The sequence below is a fragment of the Astatotilapia calliptera genome, chromosome 13 (genome assembly GCF_900246225.1).
Source record: "Astatotilapia calliptera chromosome 13, fAstCal1.2, whole genome shotgun sequence".
NCBI classification, from domain to species: domain Eukaryota; kingdom Metazoa; phylum Chordata; class Actinopteri; order Cichliformes; family Cichlidae; genus Astatotilapia; species Astatotilapia calliptera.
Window position 1 is genome coordinate 6,319,168 of NC_039314.1, and position 18,453 is coordinate 6,337,620.

At 42.6% G+C, this 18,453-nt stretch overlaps 1 protein-coding gene across 4 annotated transcripts; it reads right to left on the reverse strand.

The window, feature by feature from the left end:
* Positions 1-1,454: 1,454 nt before the first annotated feature.
* Positions 1,455-17,401, reverse strand: LOC113035035 (poly(rC)-binding protein 3). Of its 4 annotated transcripts, XM_026190273.1 has the most exons (14): positions 16,801-17,400; positions 15,464-15,504; positions 12,470-12,578; positions 12,304-12,327; positions 12,150-12,182; positions 11,926-12,042; positions 11,644-11,775; positions 11,058-11,186; positions 10,332-10,421; positions 6,829-6,870; positions 6,340-6,415; positions 5,410-5,462; positions 3,108-3,277; positions 1,455-2,770 (listed from the first exon to the last, which is right to left on the reverse strand). In XM_026190273.1, the coding sequence occupies exons 3-14, from the start codon at positions 12,545-12,547 to the stop codon at positions 2,410-2,412; spliced, it is 1,305 nt and encodes a 434-aa protein (XP_026046058.1). In that variant the 5' UTR covers positions 12,548-12,578; positions 15,464-15,504; positions 16,801-17,400; the 3' UTR covers positions 1,455-2,409. The 4 variants fall into 4 exon arrangements, with proteins under 4 accessions (XP_026046058.1, XP_026046061.1, XP_026046060.1 ...); XM_026190276.1 differs by lacking the exon at positions 15,464-15,504 and having other exon boundaries at positions 16,801-17,401; XM_026190275.1 differs by lacking the exon at positions 16,801-17,400 and having other exon boundaries at positions 15,464-16,794.
* Between the last annotated feature and the right edge of the window lie 1,052 nt (positions 17,402-18,453).

The following is an 18,453-nucleotide window of genomic DNA, read 5'->3' on the forward strand; positions in this document are numbered from 1 at the left end:
TAAATCTAAGGGATATTATTTATAAGAGCAGACTATTGGTTGCATATTTACTGCTTATACGCTGGAATAAAGCCTCACTTTAAGGATTATGAATGTGAAGCTTCATAATAAAAAGTCTAGCATACAGACTTATTGTGTGTGATGGAAGTTTAAAAGAAGAAATCCCAATCTGCACCACAGACATGCAAGTCTGCAAAGTATTGCAGCCGTTTTTCATCAGGGCCTGAGCGTCAGCCTGTACACCTTTAAAAAATTATTTATTTTCTTATTTACCTCTAAATAGCTTTTTTTTTCCAAAACTGCATTATGGCAGCAAGCTCCAGCAATGGCCCGCTCACTCCTGCCTGTGTCAGGTTGAAAAAGGAAATCATTAATATAACATTAGAAGCTGGCTGTGAACTCATAACTGCCCTGGGCACACATCAACATACATGCAGCAGCGTTCAGTGCACATACACCTTCCCCCAGGTTGAAATGTCATCCTTCACTGTCATTACATTTCTGCCCCCATTAACTATTGATTATCTCCACTTCAGCATTTGGAGCCCTGCTGTGGAAATGGCCCTCGTGGCTTGCTACGGATCAGGCGGAACAGAAGTGCTCCCCTCCTCCTCCTCCTGGGTTTTTACGCTGAAAAGGGAGCAAAGTCAGATTCGCCAAGGGGCGAGGGTAAAGAGGGACAAGCCGGCAGGGACACGGAGAAACAAGGAGTGACTGCACTGTACCCCCACCTGCCCACTAGCAGCACGGTTGAGCGGACGACTGGAGGTTAACTTGTTCTTTTTTTTTGCACCCATGAGAATTTTGCCACAGCATGTGTTGAATATTTACTGTGAGGTTCAGCTTCGCTTCTGTTTTCTTTCAGGAGAGTGCAGGTAGAAAAGTTTGTTTGGGCAGGAGCTGCATGCCCTCTGCCACAAACAAACTGCATCCTTAATACTATGGAGTAGTTTGTGCAGAGTTGTCTTCGCACTCCTGCTAGTCTCTATGTGGCTGTGTCCTGCTAATGGACTCCCTCTATTTTTTCTATATTTCAGCTGTTGAATGTTTTACACGTACAATCTGTGGAAGCAAATTCAGTGTTTGGGGGATAAAAATAAAGAATAAAAGTTGATCTTACGACCTTATTAATATCACTTTGTTTATGGGGTTTGTTTCCAAGTGTAGAAAACTGAATCACATCAGAAGGCTTCAGAATCCCTCATTTCTACAAAGGGAATAAAAAACACAAATCCTAAACAGTGTATATTCAACAAAATAGCTTCAACACTCTGAGATATTATCCATAATTTCGGCTAAGTGGGTATGTGTGGTATATACAATTATGGCTTAAAGCCACGAGTAAACAAGGGAGAAATCCTCAAGAGTCCAGGTTTATATTTATGACTCGGAGAAATCAGCAAAAACATGGAATTCTTTCACCACCGACAAAATTAGAACAAAAGCAACCAATCTGCATTTGTAAAAAGTCCCATTTATTTCAAAGTCATTTCATCAACAAACATAATAAATCTGCATTCTGGTATTTTTTGGTGGGTGGCGGTGGGGTGGGGGGGGGGGGGTGCCACACCAGGAACACATGAATAAAACATTTATTTAAATAACTGATCAGCACCCCGTTTCGGATGAAACAAGTCGAAGCCTTCCCCCACTCGCCGAGGCTGGAGAATAAACAAGAAACAAGCCGGTGTACGGTACGAGCGAGCGAGAGTTAGTCAGGCCAGTCCCTGCTTTACATGATTACTGTGTAGGGTGAAATCCACTAGAATCCAATGTGGCTTTAAGATAATCCCATCAGAACTGCAACAGTGCAACGCTACTACAGAACACCCAAGCCTGTTAGCACTGATGAGAGCCTATAGTGAAAGAGAGGGAGGGGAATATGACAGAAGAGTGGAACAATCCTTGTTAAAAAAAACAAAAAAAAAACCCACTTAACTTCTACAGTGAAAAACCAAAGGTTTAACAGCCTGCTGCCAACAAAAGCACCACGTCTTTTATTGCTAGTTGACATTTTCTAGGAAAAACTAGTCACACAGACAGAAAACTACGGTAAGTCAATAATTGCATCGGGATAAGTCTTCGTATAAAGCTCTGGAACACAAATCCATTTGAAAAATAGCTTTTTTATGAATACAAGCCTGAGTTACCCACATTAATTGTTATACATGTCCATGAGATAATACTGACTTAATATGCACCTCTACTGCCTCATTTAATTAACGAGAACATGTTTTGATACTGCCAGCCTTTCTGCCTCTGTCTAATGTCATCCTGATTTATGGGGAACAAATGTTACACGGGGAAAACTTACACACTGGTGTAAGCCGATTTTAGGCCTATATACTTGCCATCCTTTTTAATTAGGTCCTATCGGTTGGCTACGATGCCTGGGCTCAAAAGCAGGTGTCAATAAGGAGCAAACTTCTGCCGCTCTGACTTTTTGACGCCGGAGGTTGGCATTTTTGCGGTGTAAGGGCATAAACCCTGCGTTAGGCTGGAAGCGGCTGCTGGGTGGACGGCCAGCACGGGGAGCGTTTTCATGCCAAGCAGGCTGGAAACGGGGACGGCGTAGTGTGGGTTTTGGATGGCTGGTAAGGTGGAGGGAGAGTGGACGTTAATTGTGGTGGGGGCTTGGGTGGTGGCCGCCAGGACGGCCATAGAGGTTGCAGAAGTGGAGGCAGTGGAAGCAGACTGTGAGAAGCTCATGTTCAGGTCAACTGGGGTCGCAGAGGAAGCGACCTGCATTGTGTATTTAGCCATCTCTAAGCTGCAGGCCGTGACGATTGGAGGGGTAGTTGGAGACGGTGAAGGGTTAAGAGGAGAAAAATGGAGAAAGAAAAACGGGGAGAGGATGGGGGGAGAGACAAAGGATAAGGGAGGTGAGAAAGGAGAAAACAAAAGAATCAAAGAAGGAATGTGTTAAAAAGCAGAGACAATAAGGATTTTAATGCAGTCAAGAGAACGGAGCAGTGAGTTGGAACAAATCCAGCCTCACCCTGAGCACAATATCTCTGTCCCAATATAATAGCTCAGTGTTTGGCTGTCTTATCATCAGGCTGCGAGTGATGCCCTGCTGGACGTGGCTGTCCTGCGTAATGTCTTACCTGGCATTGATGAGGTACTGGGCCACACTGATGCTGGCTGGTGAACCTGTGATCGTGACTTGGCGCATGGCTGAGCCATCAGTGGCGCTGGCAATTTTGATGTGAGCTCCAGAGACCTGGCGAATCTCATTGATCTTGCTACCCTGTCTTCCAATTATGCAGCCAATGAACTGGGAGTTGGAGATCAGAAACATGCGAATAACAAAACAGGAATGCAGAAATTAGATTTTACAAAAGAACCTGGGAGCAACCGCCGTGGCCGTTTTCTGTAGAGGGAAACCACATTTCTCTTCATTATTGTGACAACAGAAAGCATATCTACGGTCCAATATGCCCATCAGATAAAACAGATGATACATAATTTATCACCACTAAAGCACTGGCTTTTATTTTTTACAAACTGATTGGTATTTTGGCAAATATGTTTATTTCTTGTCTGAGTTAAATGAGAAGGCAGGATGATATATTAGAAACAGAAAGAGCATCTATCTTGGCTCTGTCTGCAGTAGAAGTAGTAGTGTTGATGATAAACAAGAAATTATTTTTTAAAAATTATATGATAACATGTTAATATGCATATGGTAAATAATTCAGCAGCAGCCGTTATTATCTGGGAGACAGTGCAAAGAGAATAAGTGGCTGTTGCACCTTATCACTGGGTCCCACCTGCTATGTAATAGAAAAAAGAAGTAGATAGCTTGTCTATCTACTCTGAGTGACTTCATTATACTCTTCTGTAAACGCAGCAATAACATTGTGAATTATTTTGGTCACTAAGTAGTGCAGTGAAACTCTGACACCTTAATATTCCTACAGTGTGAAGTCAGCAAAATCCACCTCCAAAGCTCAGTAATTACCTCCGCCGAGGAGGTTATGTTTTTGGTAGCGTTTGTGTCATTCTTTTTGTAAACACATTAGCTCAAAAAAGGTTTGAATGAATTCTGATAAAACTTTGCAGGGGAGCAGAGCGAGGTCATGTTAACAATCCATTAAAATTTGGCTTAGACCTACCAGGGTCTTCAAGGTCAACTTAATGATTTATTGGTCAAAAATTGGAAAAAATGCCTTTTGACTCAAAAATTGTGATTCTTACAAGTATGGTATGTAAAAAAAAAAAAAAGATTTTGACCTCTGACCTCTTCTTCAAGGTTAAAAGATTGATCTGAAGGTCAAAGTGATAACTGACCTCTGACCTTTTACATTTTAGATCTGCCTATTGACCCCAAAACGTGTTATTTTAACTGCGCTACTAACTTCTTGCATAAAATACAGTAGAAGTCCATTAAAAGTAAGAAAATGAGATGCCTTGACAGAGGTTTGTGCTCTCAGGGTGGTTCTTGTTAATTATGTTGCTTGTTTGGACAGCGTAGTGCTACGTTTGTTAGCACGCTTGCTTCATGGTAAAAAGGTCCTGAGTTCATATCAGGGCTGGGCCTCTCTGTTTAGAGTTTTTACGTTCTCCCTGCACTTGTGTGGGTTCTCTTGGGGTACTCCTGCTTCCTCCCATAGTCTAAAAACACGTGTGGGTTTTGGTTAATTGGAGATTCTAAATTGGCTGTGAATGGTTGTCTGGTGATGTGTCCATGGTGTACCCTGCCTCTCGTCCTATGACAGGATAAGCTGCGGATCTCTGCAACTCTGAACTGGATACGTAAGAAACTGGATGGTACAGTGACTTCCTGGAGTCTTCATTATTTTCCCTCAATGCTCAAGAAAGACACTTCTTTTGCCCAAGAAATAGACACCCATTAAATATTACAACTTGTTGATTTTACAGTTTGGTTCAGTCATTATTAAACTAACAAGATACAACATTAAAATTCAGAATTGACAGACCAAAGCTGGGTATTTCTCCCCCTTTCCCTGCCTCCATGGTAAGCTTAGCTAACAGGCTGCTGGCTTTGTTTTTATGTTTACACACCTGAGAGTCAGTCTCACTCATCCAAGTCTCAGCAAGAAAAGTGCATTTACCAAAAAGATGTTTCCTACAACATCAAGTTCTGACATGATTCAGTACAGATGAAACCAGGACTGTCTGTGTCTGAAGCAGCACAGTTAACAGTCCTCTAACAGCCGTCCACAGACATCTTTTCAATAAATCTGTTGTGGATTCCTTTTGCAATAATCGATGTCAGCCAAAAGCAAGGACTATTTAATTTCCGCAGCTAAGTAGGTGAAACATTTGTGTCCAAACAATTCCTCATTAAAGCTGTCCTCCTAGAAAGTTTTAATGAAGCCAAATGCATGGAGATTATCAGTTCAGGTTTTAGTGCCGGGAGAACACAAACAATGTAACACTTACATCATTAGGTATTGCCAGCTCTTGTGAACTTGTGGGGGCAGATGCATCCAATCCTGCAAAGTAGGACAAGGAGCGCTACCAACAGTTTGGCACTAATGGCTTCCACTTTCATAGCACGACAAGTTGCCCTACTTTGTCTAGGTTATCACTGTTACACTGCTAAATTAAGAAGCAGAAAATAGCATAGGGCAAAATAATCATTCTAAAAAGACAATACATATATACATAATACATGCATGCTGCTTGACTATGACTACCACACCAATACTCGCTATTTAATCAAAATATTGTAATGTATTGTGCTGAGTTAGTTGTGACGGAATATATGAGTACGTGGGGTGGTTGAGGTCAGGGATGGTCTGGCCAAGACAGTGTTAGATTTGGAGGAGAAATGTTGCAAAAGGTGGAGGATGGGGTCAAAAACTTAGGATTTGTTTTTGTTTGGTTTTTCTTTGGAGAGGGAAACTGGGCAAATGGGGCTGAAATTTGGGTTTGATGGGAGAAATGGTGAGAAATTGTTAAATATTTACTAAACTGTAAATATTTTTGACATTTTTCACATTTCCCTGTCAGAGAAAGCTGCTGTTTTTTTCCTTTTTTAGCTTATATATCATTCTGTCTGCTTCAGTCTGTCGCATATTCTTTTCAGTGATAAATATTTCAGTGACTAACTTTCAAGGTAAAAAAAAAGAAAGCTGGGTGGCTTAACCTTAAAAACCTACAATTGTGTTGATTATTCTTGTTTTGTTTCTCATCTTATTTTCTTGTGAAAATCGATGAAATGCAGATACATCACCGCAAAGCCACCGTCTACTCTCAAAGAAATCCTTGATCCTCACTGAAGTGACAGCAGTGTTTTGATGGTGTGAGTCGAAGAGGAGTGATGAGAGAGGGATAGATGGACTTCCCTGGGGAGCCGTGGGTACGTACCAGGGAAGGTAGGGTTGCTCTGCCCAAGGGAAGGGAGGGGGATATGCTGCATAGCCAACTGGTGAAGCTTGGTCAACTGCAGGGTAGGAAGGAAGTTAGAGCTAACCAATCAAACTGGATTATTTCAGAGGAGCTGACAACTACAAAACAGAGCCAATCTGAAGTTCACAAACATCACACATGGTGTCAGTATCAAGAGATTCATTTTCCTCAGAAAGCATGCTGACTTCTCATAGCAGTCATCTGAAAATACAGTCACATCTCAAGCTACAAAGCTACAAGTGATCATGAACTCTGCAAATCTTCATTTCCATTTCAATCAGTGCATGCTGCTACCGTGGGTTAGTGTTAGTAAAGTCAACAGATCAGGGTTACTGAAATTTGATCTTCGCACAATAGGGTACACAGAGGGCGTATCGGTGGCTTGGAAGGAGTGGGCAGGAGTAGGTCATTAGGACTGATGTCAGTCACTCAAATGAACATACTTACATCTTGATGTGCAAAAGCATACTGCCCTGGAATTGCAAAGGCCTGGAAGGAAGAACAGATGAGATACGGTTATGTAATCGGGTGGTGCAGACATGTTATAACGTGTTACTTGAAAAATGAATTTGTCACAGACCATCAACAGGAAAGTCAGTGCAGTGAAAATCCATTCCTTTCCCCTTTTCCATGGCTCTAATGTTTATAGATCTGACGGAATTTCATCTAAATGTCATCTGCCTTCCCCCCCCCCCTCCTTCTCCGACCATTAGCTGGAAATCCAATAACATAAACAGATGTCTGATAGGTCAAAGCAGACTCTGCCAAATTCAGGACAGCGCCTGGGCAGCTCGTGGAAAACATCAGCCTTAGACACAACATGTAAACATGTGAATTATTCATGTAAAAGCAAGTTATTCCTAAATTTTCGGCTAAATGCATGTAAATATGATCAATGGTTGTATATATTTACTAGGGGTGCAACGATACACAAAATTCACGGTTCGGTTCGGTTCGATACTTTGGTGTCACGGTTCGATATTTTTTCGATACAAAAAAAATGTTCATGCCTTTTTAATTTGTCATTTATTAAAATTATAAATATATATATTTTAACTCAAAAGTACAGTTTTTAAATTTAATGTTGCTGAAACAAAAATAATTTAAAAAATAAATATATCTGATTGAGGAATCACTCATCTTTGGAAAAGAGAGTTTATTACAGAGAAATGGCTCTTTCCAAAATAAAAGCTATACTATACGCTTCTTCTGGGCTATATTCTCAGCAGCATATTGTAGCGGGTCAGGGCTGTTCGGGGTTGTTTGTACAGTTATGTTTTGTTTATGTTGCCATAGTGACGGGTGACGCCCTCTTGCTGCGACGGTGTGTCCTTCCGGGGTCAGAGGGCGCCCTGTGTGTTGTTGTTGTGGCTGTGCGGTTGCCGCGCTGAGCAGTTAGCTAGCGGCAGTGTTCTTCTGCAGATGTCAATAAACGGCTATGCTCCCTGGCTAGCTCACGGGAAGCAAGACCAAACAACACCTCTGTCTCCTCGTTGTCTGAGCTCGCCACATTGGTGTCAGAAGTGGGATGATGGTGGCACCCCATGTTCTGACCCGAGTGACTTTTCCCCCGCCTGTCGTGACCGGCGGTGCGCCAAAAGAAGACACCTGGATATTTGCAAAGTGAAAGCAAAAAACAAGCGCAAATTCAAACGCGATTTCAATATGTCACATATTGACAGTGGCTCACCGATGCCAATGACATAATTACCCAGCTACATTTCCGAAAGAATGCAAAAGCATTGACATATATTTTTCCTTCCTACAATAGCCCGACGGGCAGGGCAGAGATAGATTTTGGTAGCCCGACTGGAAAAATCGCTAGCCCGATTTTGCAAGCCCTGTGTTACAGGCATGGCCCTTTAAGGATGAAGCCTGATGGGAAATGTATTCGGGATGTGTGTAGCGGGACTGCCTGGTGTGTGTGTGTGTGTGTGTGAAGAGAGAGAGCGGAGAAGGGGAAAAAGTAACGGTTAGCTACAGAAGAGACGGAAAGAAAATAAATAAAAGGAATATAATAACTCCCTCGACAGCCAGAGTTGTGTCGGCGATGCTCGCTGTGAGTAAACTGTTTCAGCCCACTGTACGCTGTGTTCGTGCCTTAGAGAAGAAATAAAGTTCGGTGAAGCAGTTTCCTACGCCTCCTTCGATCTTTTTGCTAGCGGAGTTGACCTGTATAGTAAGCTGTTGCCGGCTACGAGTCAGTTACGGAACCTTCAAGTAACTGCCAGAGGTTTCCTTACTACGGTTCGGGGCCACGGATCTGGCGCGGTAACACCTGTATCTGATTGAGGAGTCACTCATCTTTGAAAAAGAGAGTTTATTAAAGAGAAATGGCTCTTTCCAAAATAAAAGCTATACTATACGCTTCTTCTGGGCTATATTCTCAGCAGCATATTGTAGCGGGTCAGGGCTGTTCGGGGTTCTGTTTGTACAGTTATGTTTTGTTTATGTTGCCATAGTGACGGGTGACGCCCTCTCGCTGCGACGGTGTGTCCTTCCGGGGTCAGAGGGCGCCCTGTGTGTTGTTGTTATGGCTGTGCGGTTGCCGCGCTGAGCAGTTAGCTAGCGGCAGTGTTCTTCTGCAGATGTCAATAAACGGCTGTGCTCCCTGGCTAGCTCACGGGAAGCAAGACCAAACAACACCTCCGTCTCCTCGTTGTCTGAGCTCGCCACATTGGTGTCAGAAGTGGGATGATGGTGGCACCCCATGTTCTGACCCGAGTGACTTTTCCCCCGCCTGTCGTGACCGGCGGTGCGCCAAAAGAAGGCACCTGGACATTTGCAGGACTTTGTGTGGGGCAATGGGGTCGTCGGGGACGACTGACCCCTTAGGCGGGGGCTATGTAGCGGGTCAGGGCTGTTCGGGGTTCTGTTTGTACAGTTATGTTTTGTTTATGTTGCCATAGTGACGGGTGACGCCTTCTCGCTGCGACGGTGTGTCCTTCCGGGGTCAGAGGGCGCTCTGTGTGTTGTTGTTGCTGTGCGGTTGCCACGCTGAGGAGTTAGCTAGCGGCAGTGTTCTTCTGCAGATGTCAATAAACGGCTGTGCTCCCTGGCTAGCTCACGGTAAGCAAGACCAAACGACACCTCCCTCTCCTCCTTGTCTGAGCTCGCCACAATATTAAACATATCAGGTCCCCATAAGGAGAATCATGTGCTAACGGCTGTCTAAATGACTCGGGTAAAGTTTGTAACATGCATGCTTGTTGTTTTTGTCTGCTTCCACTTGTCTTTGCACTAGGATGATGTCGGCGTAAATGTGCAGTCATATTCGTTGTGTTCCCACTAGTGCTCCGTTATCGAGCTACCCCTGCGTGGGGCTAGACGGCTAACACGTTAACGAGCTAACTGCTCGCTAACACACTAGTTCCCACCCATGTAATTGAGCATTGCGTGGCACATCCAACATACTGTTTTACTTTAGTCCATGACCTTCAGGGTCATATGTCACATGAAAACCAAAATAATTCCAAACGCCACATCTGAATGAGGGTGGGGAAGGTTCAATTTGCCATGTTGCAAGGAGAGCTTAACTTCTGTCTCGCTAGCTTGCCCTGCGCTCGTCCTTCTGATGATGCTGTCTGTGTTGAGCGCTCAGTGGATCTGCGCTCGACAGTGCAGCCTAGGCTGAGTAGTCGAACGCAGATTTACTGAGCGCTCAACACAGACAGCATCGTCAGAAGGAAAGTTGATAAAATAAATTACAAATGTTGTATTGTTCGATACATATGCGTACCGAACCGAAAGCACTGTATCGAACGGTTCAATATCGATACGAGTATCGTTGCACCCCTAATATTTACACTGTTTTGCCCGTTTAGTAATAGAAACACCCCCTGATGATCAGTGAAATTTTGAAATCACACAAAATAATAAGTCCACTCAACTGCTGCGTGTCTTTAAATAAGCTAAATTCAGAGCTAAACAACTCCCCTATGGCTACTTACTTGTGCAGAGTGCTGTGGTGCTAATACTGCATGGGTTCCAGCAGGTACGACCTTGGGACGGTAGGGAATAGTTGCGCCTTTCGGTGGAGACTGGAGACACAGTCGTGCAAACCAAAAAGGGAGAAAATTTATACACTGGCGCAGCTGAGAAAAAGAACTCTCACTGGCATTGATGCGTTTTATATCCTCCTTTATAGCACTGCCTGAATCTTTTTATATCCCATTCATCTGCAGAGAAAGTAACATAAAAGATCGGACCAAAGAAAACTGCGATACAACTGGGAGCACAGCTAAAAATGGGGAATTGGCAAGTTTTTGATCAAAATAGAAAGAGGTCAAGTGGATACTAAACCCAAAATCCAAACTCAAAGCTCCTCAGAATACATTAAGAGCATGTGCTGCGATGGGCAGTGTGAGAAAAGTTTAAAACGGGGTCTAAAAACGTGAAGAGGCTTTGACAGTACAGTGGTAATTTAAACGCTGACATTTTAACGATATGGGAAAAGTACTGCATCAATATCCAGTTTTATATGTTTGTTATATAATACACGTCTGGGTATATCAGACAGACAAGGTTAAGAACTATCAATATAAATTATCTGGGCTTTAGCTTTGAAGACATCCTGAATTTACTACCTTCCTCTGCTCTCTAAATAAATGTGACATACTTGACTTCTAAATAGAGCCGCTGAACGTGAAGATCATCTGCTGGCTGACAGCCCTTACCTCCAGCATCACAGAGCAGATGTGTCTTACACACTGAGTGATGGCCTGTGGAGTGCCGGAGATTGTGACAGCCCTCTCTGTGGAGTCCGGCAGCATGTCTCCTGCCACCTGAACCTGAGCGCCTGTGGTCTTAACATCACCAGACAACAGAAAATACAAAGGCTATTTATTGCTGAAAAGAGCACGCCATCACCCAGATTGAAATGCCGTTTCGAGCACCCCACAAATTATCCTGAACACATTTTGACATGCAGGGAGCAGCTGCAAGCCAAATAGCAATGTGCGCTCCAATATTTGAAGAGGCGCACACAAATATTGTCCATTCGGAATGAGTATTCAGGCCCTGCTCATCCTCGCAGGCATAATCAATGGGATTTTCACCCACCCCCCTCCCCGCCACCCCTCCAGAAAACATACACATAGCTTCATGTAGTTTAAGGCAGAGAAAAACAAGAAGATTTTGACTTGAGTGTTTGATACTCAGGGTGTCAGAGTGCCAGGGAGACTGTTTTCTGTGCTTGTTTGGGTGCAAAAAAAAACAACTTCCTGCTGCAACATGAAAAAAAAGAAAGAAAACGACTCATACCTCTCGGATTTCTTTGATCTTTGAGCCTCCTTTGCCAATCAGTGAGCCACACTGGCTCCCCGGGAAAACCAGGCGAAGTGTCACAGGTGGCTTGCTTGTCACGTTGCTGTTTGTCATTGCTGCGGTAATATCCTGAGGGAGATTTCCAAAATATGTTGTTTTTCAGTGTCGACTGTACGGAACATCAGCGTTATTTGACAAGTCTTTTTGTGTGTGTGCGCGTGTTGTGATGCAAGACTGGAGAAAAGGTGCAGCCAGTGTCTTTCATGCTTTTGGGCATACCTCTTCAAACTTTTGCGCAATCATGGAAAAGGCTCTAAAGATGCCCTCTGTAGGTCCTGTGATGGTGACTATCCTCTCAGGGGACGAGCCCTCTGATATGTTGATGCGAGCGCCACTCTGGAAGCAAAGCCCCGCGGTTATTCCAGCTGTGATTTGATTCGATCTGCCTGACAACGTGAAATTATACGCCCTTTCTCATTACAGATGTCAAAGCAAACACTCACCTCCTCCCTCATTTTCTTGACTGTTTCTCCTTTCTGAAATCAGGCAGGAAAAGAAGTCGGTTAGATTGGATTTATAAGAGGAATATAACAAGACAAACAGAAATAAAACAGCCAAAAAATCTATAAATGGTGATGGATTGTAAAATAAATCTACCTTCCCAATTATGCTGCCAACTTCCTGCGGATGAAAAGATAACAGCGGGACTTCTCTCAACAGTTTTTCAGCAGGATGTAAACATTTTAAAAGCTATTACGACACCGTTAGGCTATTACAACAAAAATGCACTGAATGATTTGAACTATTTACAAATGTCCATTACCTTTCCGTGCATCAGCAGCCTCAGCGTCAGTGTAACGTTCAAACTCCCATCTGAAGCCATTTCTTCCTTGTCAGACATTCTCGTTTTCCCAGATGTAAAGTAAAACACTCTGCAAGGATCGAGAAATAGTCAGGTAGTCAGGAAATAACATGTAAACTGAATGCATGCAGGCTGAAGTGAACATTACCGCTGTAACATTTGACTATTTATGCACAGGGTCTCATTCAGGCCTCCATCGGGTACTGCTGCTTTTTATCTTTTTATTCTGAATTTCCAGCAAACCTGTGATTTTTGGGTTATCCTCACTACTCGTGCTAACTACCCTGTTCTTCTGTTTACAGCTAAATTCCCAGAGCGGCCTGAAATATGCATCATTTCTTTTCCTCAACAAGATTCAGCTGGAAAGACCTTTCTGGCAAAATAAATGTTAAAAGCTTTCATGAAGTGCGTGTAAGCTGCATTACCACTGTGGAATCCATCTGTGGCACAGATGAAGTAGACCTCCATCTGAAATTGTTATGGATTATTACCTTAACGAGGATAAACGTTGAGTAAGTGGAAAATTCTCCAAAGATGGAACACTCACTTTTATGTTGCTTTACGGAGCCACGTACCCTTTTGGGGGATTTTTAACTTAAATGATGCTCTCTGAAGAGTCATGGACCATTGTTGCTTGTCTTCTGATCATGTAGTTGTGAGCGGGGGAAGATAAGCCTATCGCTGCGTGCAATCTTCACATGGGACTGTGTCTTTAGTTCCGGCTAAATACAAGTTGTGTGACTCTCTTGGAGAAGATAAGATATAAAGGAAGCTACTTGTGCTGGGGAGGCCTGAGGATCAATTGATGTGTGTGTCTGTTTGTGTGAGAAAGAGACAGAGAGAGAGACGTGTCTCTTAATATCACACTGACACCACGCAATGTCGACTCTGCTGTGGCCGCGTATCCAATTCTTTGTATTTGTAGAACAAATAAAGAATGTCTCGATGCAGTGAAGGACGGCCAGCTTATTGCACCGTAACAGACAGAGAGACGACTTCAAGTCTATAAAGCGCCAAGGTCGCAGTGTTCATTAGATCATCATGGTTCTGCTGAGAAGTGATTTTTCTATTTACTTTTAACGCTGGGCACGATGGAGAGTTTGTAGCTAATAAACAAGATAATCTAAATGGAGAAAAAAAAAGTAATTTAACAAGAGATTGATGTGATTGTGGACTAACTTAGTAATCACTCACATGTGAGACATTATCTAAAACCTTTTTGCAAATGATAGATTTGCTTCAGCTGAAATCTTGGTCATGTCAGAAAAAGCAGGAATATACTGGCTATAGTGGCTTGCTGTTGGCGAGCATGCATGAAGTACTCCCAGTTAATCTGCAGTTAAAGTCAATCCTACTCGTTTTAACAGTATGCCTAATGACAACCATCTCTCATTTCTTTATATTTTGCATCCAAGGAGCCAAACTTTACTTATTGAGTTTGACCAATAGTTCTCCAGGATTTCTGAAGGTGTTTTAAATACTGGCTGCTTCTCACTTAAAAGCTAGTTTTAGTTGTTCTCTTATTTTCATTCATATACTCCATATTGTATGTTGTTATGTATGAGGAAACATAAAATATAATACACATATACCAAAATATCATAAAAAGACTTTGTCAAAAAAATGTTTTTAGTGGACAGGTGGCTGTGAAGAAGCCATTCTTAAGGAAAGTAAACAGGGAGAAAAGGCTGAGGCCGAATTACTTAAGAACTATACAAAAAGTCAAAAGTATCAGGTCTTATGAAATGAGGAAGACGTACATCACAGACAGAGGTACAACAGTGAGTGTCTACAGCCATCTGTAAAACATAGTGGGTGCTCTGTCATTGTTTGGGGCTGTATTTTTTAGCCAGTGGTGTTGGAGATGTCAGATTTCCACCCACCATGCGTCAGATGGGCAGCAATATCATTTTTCAGCATGACATTGATCCAAAAAAACACTGCCAATGCAGTAAAAGCACAATGGAACACTATCAGTCATGTATTGGTCTCCCTATAGCCTGGTCATCAACGTCTCTGATACTGTGGGATCATCTCGACAGAGAAAAGAAGAAAAGCCAGCCAACATCTAAATAAGAGCTTTGAATGGAGGAGAAGTATTGCTGAAGACTACTTAGAAAAATTACAAGAAAGCTTGTCTAAAAGAGTTCAGGCTGTGTTGAAGAATAAAGGTGGTCAGGTTTGCTTCGTCTACTGTATTTCCATCTATCGTTTAACTAAGGCACTGCATCCGTTTTCCACTTTGATATAAAAATATACAGAAATGAGGGGTTAATCAGGACTTTTGTTTAGTATTGTACACTTGTTAACTTTTTAATAAAGAGTTGGATGAGACATTGGCGTAACATTGTGCTGAACATCGGGGGGGGGGGGGTCAAGATCTCTGTCTAAATAAATAAATAAATCTGCATAAATTCCCAGATGTTTAAACGTGCAACTATTTTGCTGGTAATACTTGAAATGAGTAAAGACATTAACGGCCTATTTATGCAAAATAATTCATAATTTTATTAGGGGGGTTATATTGGTAGGGTCTGATTATTGGGGGGGTCATAACCCCCGTAACCCCCGTGGAAATTACGCCCCTAGGATGAGAAGATTGACACTATTCCTTTGTCTTTATGAAGTAGGGTTCTAGCCAGTCAGCTTAGTTTAGCATGAAGACACAATTCTGCATCTTTGTTTAATCAATAACAGAATGAATCACAAAAACAATACACTATGGTTTATCTGCCTGCCTCCTTCACTGGCTCAGCCAGTTGGCAGGCAAACAGTGGAGCTCTCCAGGAGCTGTTGAACCCAGTCAAGGATTTAGTGACCTTTGGACTGAAACAGGCTAAGCTAACAGGCTGTGGCCTCATACATATGTACAGATGGATAACCCTTCAATGCCAAGTGTTTCACAAAAAGTGTCATTTTTATGACCTTCCCATAGATCCCAGCTTTTATACTCACACAAACCAATAAATACAGTACTCTGTGCCGCCATTCCACACCTAGAAAAAAGAAGAACAGCGTGATTGTGTGGGTTTGATTAAGACATGCTAGCACTAACAACAAAATTCATTCAGGAGGTATCCAGTTAAAATGTTGGTAATATCAGTGTGATGACAAGCAAACAAAAACGGGGTTTCCCAGCAGCAGCGAGAAGCTTACAATATGGTATTGTTCTAGCACATTCCAGTGTTGATAATACCAGACTGGGCTAAAGGCCTTAATCCAACCAATATCTTGAATAAGTGGAGGGTGTCTTTCTGCTAACAAGAAGCGCAGCTATTCTCTCCTCTGTGCATCATTATAAAGTTCCTGTGAATACATCGAATAAAGCGAAACATCTCTGTCTAATCCTATAGGCCGGGATTTGTTTAGCTAATGCTAAGACCCTTTTGACCTATTTCTGTCACCTCTAGCATGCAGGCACCCACTCAAGACTTCCCGAACAAAACGCTGGTGCACAACAGCACCCACAGAGTATACATGATAAAACAGATAATCTACAGGAACTCAGCTCCGGGAACAGGCAGCCAGAAGTGTGCTTCAGACAATAAAAACAGGGTATTATCCCTCGGGGGAAATGGAGAACAATGTCTAAGTGGATTACTTGAAGGATTTCGTATGAAAATATATTCAAATTTGGAGGCTAAGACGAAGAATGATAGAACATTTTGAAATTGAAACAGTACTGATAAAATTACAGCATTTCAGGAGATTATGACTTGCAATTGTTCTCCAGTTTAGGAGCAATGCTCTTAAAAGACAATGTTTCAAATTACTTATCTCGCTTATCACAACAAGCCAACAGCATTCGCTTCTTAAAAATCTCGAGCAATGGCTATTTATAGCTATTTTGTGAGCCACCACATATCAGTATATAAGTGTGAGTCCTCTCAGTGTGGCATTCCTCCATCAACACAAAGCCTCCAGTATTGGAGATTCATCACATGTCTGGCTTAATGTGTTAATTAATTCAAGCCCAAACTATCTCTTAGGGGAACGGTGCAACAAAATGCATTTACAGCACAGCACAGAGTACAGGAAAAACAAGCAGCTCAAATTATCTCAACCTAATGGGAGTCAGGAGTAGTGCATTAAAACAAAGCCTCTCATTACTCAGCTTCCATTAAAAGTCCACAACCAACAACTTCAGCTTTCTTTCTGGCTAAACCCCAAAGTTACTGTTGTATGCAACAATGTTCCCAACAAATTCTCTTCAGTGAACAATCACCAGCTTGCATTTGAAGCCCAGTGCGAGGCCTGTAATGCATCAAGAATGAGTGGTTTAAAGTACTGACCTTATATACAAAATACTGCTTCCGTGCTCTTATTTCTGGTATTCAAAAAGAATGGCGCTTTAGTTTGTAGTCCGTGCTCAACGTATGACCCTTTGTTGTCAGTTATCCACAGAGTGGACAGATGGCTCCCTGTGCCCTCAGACCGGCTGGAGCGGAGGCTGGCTTTGCTATTAGTCCCTCAGCTTAGCCCAAGATAAGCCCCTACGCAGGGCAAGTGAACCCGCATCTCTTGCCTAATTCTCCCTGTCACAGTCACCAAAGAGGCGTTCCTCCGCATGGAGTTCCACTAGCTGAAGAGGCCTAAGGGCAGGGCAAAGAGGCTCTCCGGCTGGACAGTGTCCAGCAAAGATAGAACCAGCTACAGTTACACCACAACAAAAAGACCCAGGAAGGTCTAGCCTTTTGCAGTCATCAAAAAAGCACAGTGAGATGGTGAAGAGAAGCTTTGTTAACCGATGTTGGTTCGTGTCTAACGGCTCTGCATGACTGCTGTGTTTTTCATTAGATTTTCTGAGAGCTTCCTGCCAGCACAGGGCAGGATTTTCTCTAAAAATAAATCTCCTTGTAAGAAATCTGTGCTTTCTTACAAGGAACTTGACTAATTGAGGGGTGGAAAGGACAATGTGGCGTTTGAGGTATTTAGTGATGTTAAGCACAATGTCTTCGTGGGGGGCTTTGCCCACCCCCCTTCATACGGCCTCTGCCCTCCCCCACAACAAGCCCTTCTGCCCTTGTAATGAGGCCATACTGGATACAATACAGCCCTTCTGCACAGAAAAAATGTATTCAGCTGAGACCCAAATTTGTGAAGGAAATGAATCAGTGAAGCATAAGTGGCATATTTAATTACTATTCAGTGCGTTGCACGGCGACAATGATGGCTGCTGCGAGTCTCATGGCCGTCTATCAGACGTGTAAGCAGACATTCACTTCTCAGCTATGATTTCAATTCAGCCTCCAAGTTGCACTTCTATGATTAAAAGATTTTACCTCGTGAGAACAGAAGAAGGAAGGCTGTCTTTATAAGTCTCGATACTGACTTGATTTGACTCGCTTCACTTTTTAGGAGGCCTTTATTTCAGAGTTAAGACAAGGTTAGAGGTTAAGCAGTAAAAGTAAGCAAAGTTTTATCCAGTTATAACAAAACAGGTTCAACAGGGTGTCTCTTTGTGTCCAAACTGCAAGTAGAATCAGAAGCACAAGAGGAGCATCAAAGCATTCAAGGGCATAGCATGTGACAGCTATTTCTATCCTTTCAGAGACCATGAGATGATCTGGCATTTCATGCCAATCACTTGTGACTAATTTCTTCTCCTTCATGTACCTTGTCTGTCAACTAGATTAAAAAGTCAGGGATTAGATGTAATTGGATTACAGTGAAGTGATTACTTAGACCTGCTGGTGTAATCAGTTACAGTTACTGAAAGCAGAGTACATGTAGTGGTTACCCAAATGGGAAAAACTAGATAAAGGATAAAATATACACACTGCCCTTGCATGATTTTCTGTGGCTTTCTAGCTCTATAGCTAGCACATCTTAATCATCACACAGTATTATTGTGAACTAATCAATATTTTTAATCAGTCACTTCTGATTAATGCCCTCGTTTGTGCACCCTGTTAGCCAGCGAGGCTAGGAGTCGGATGATATGT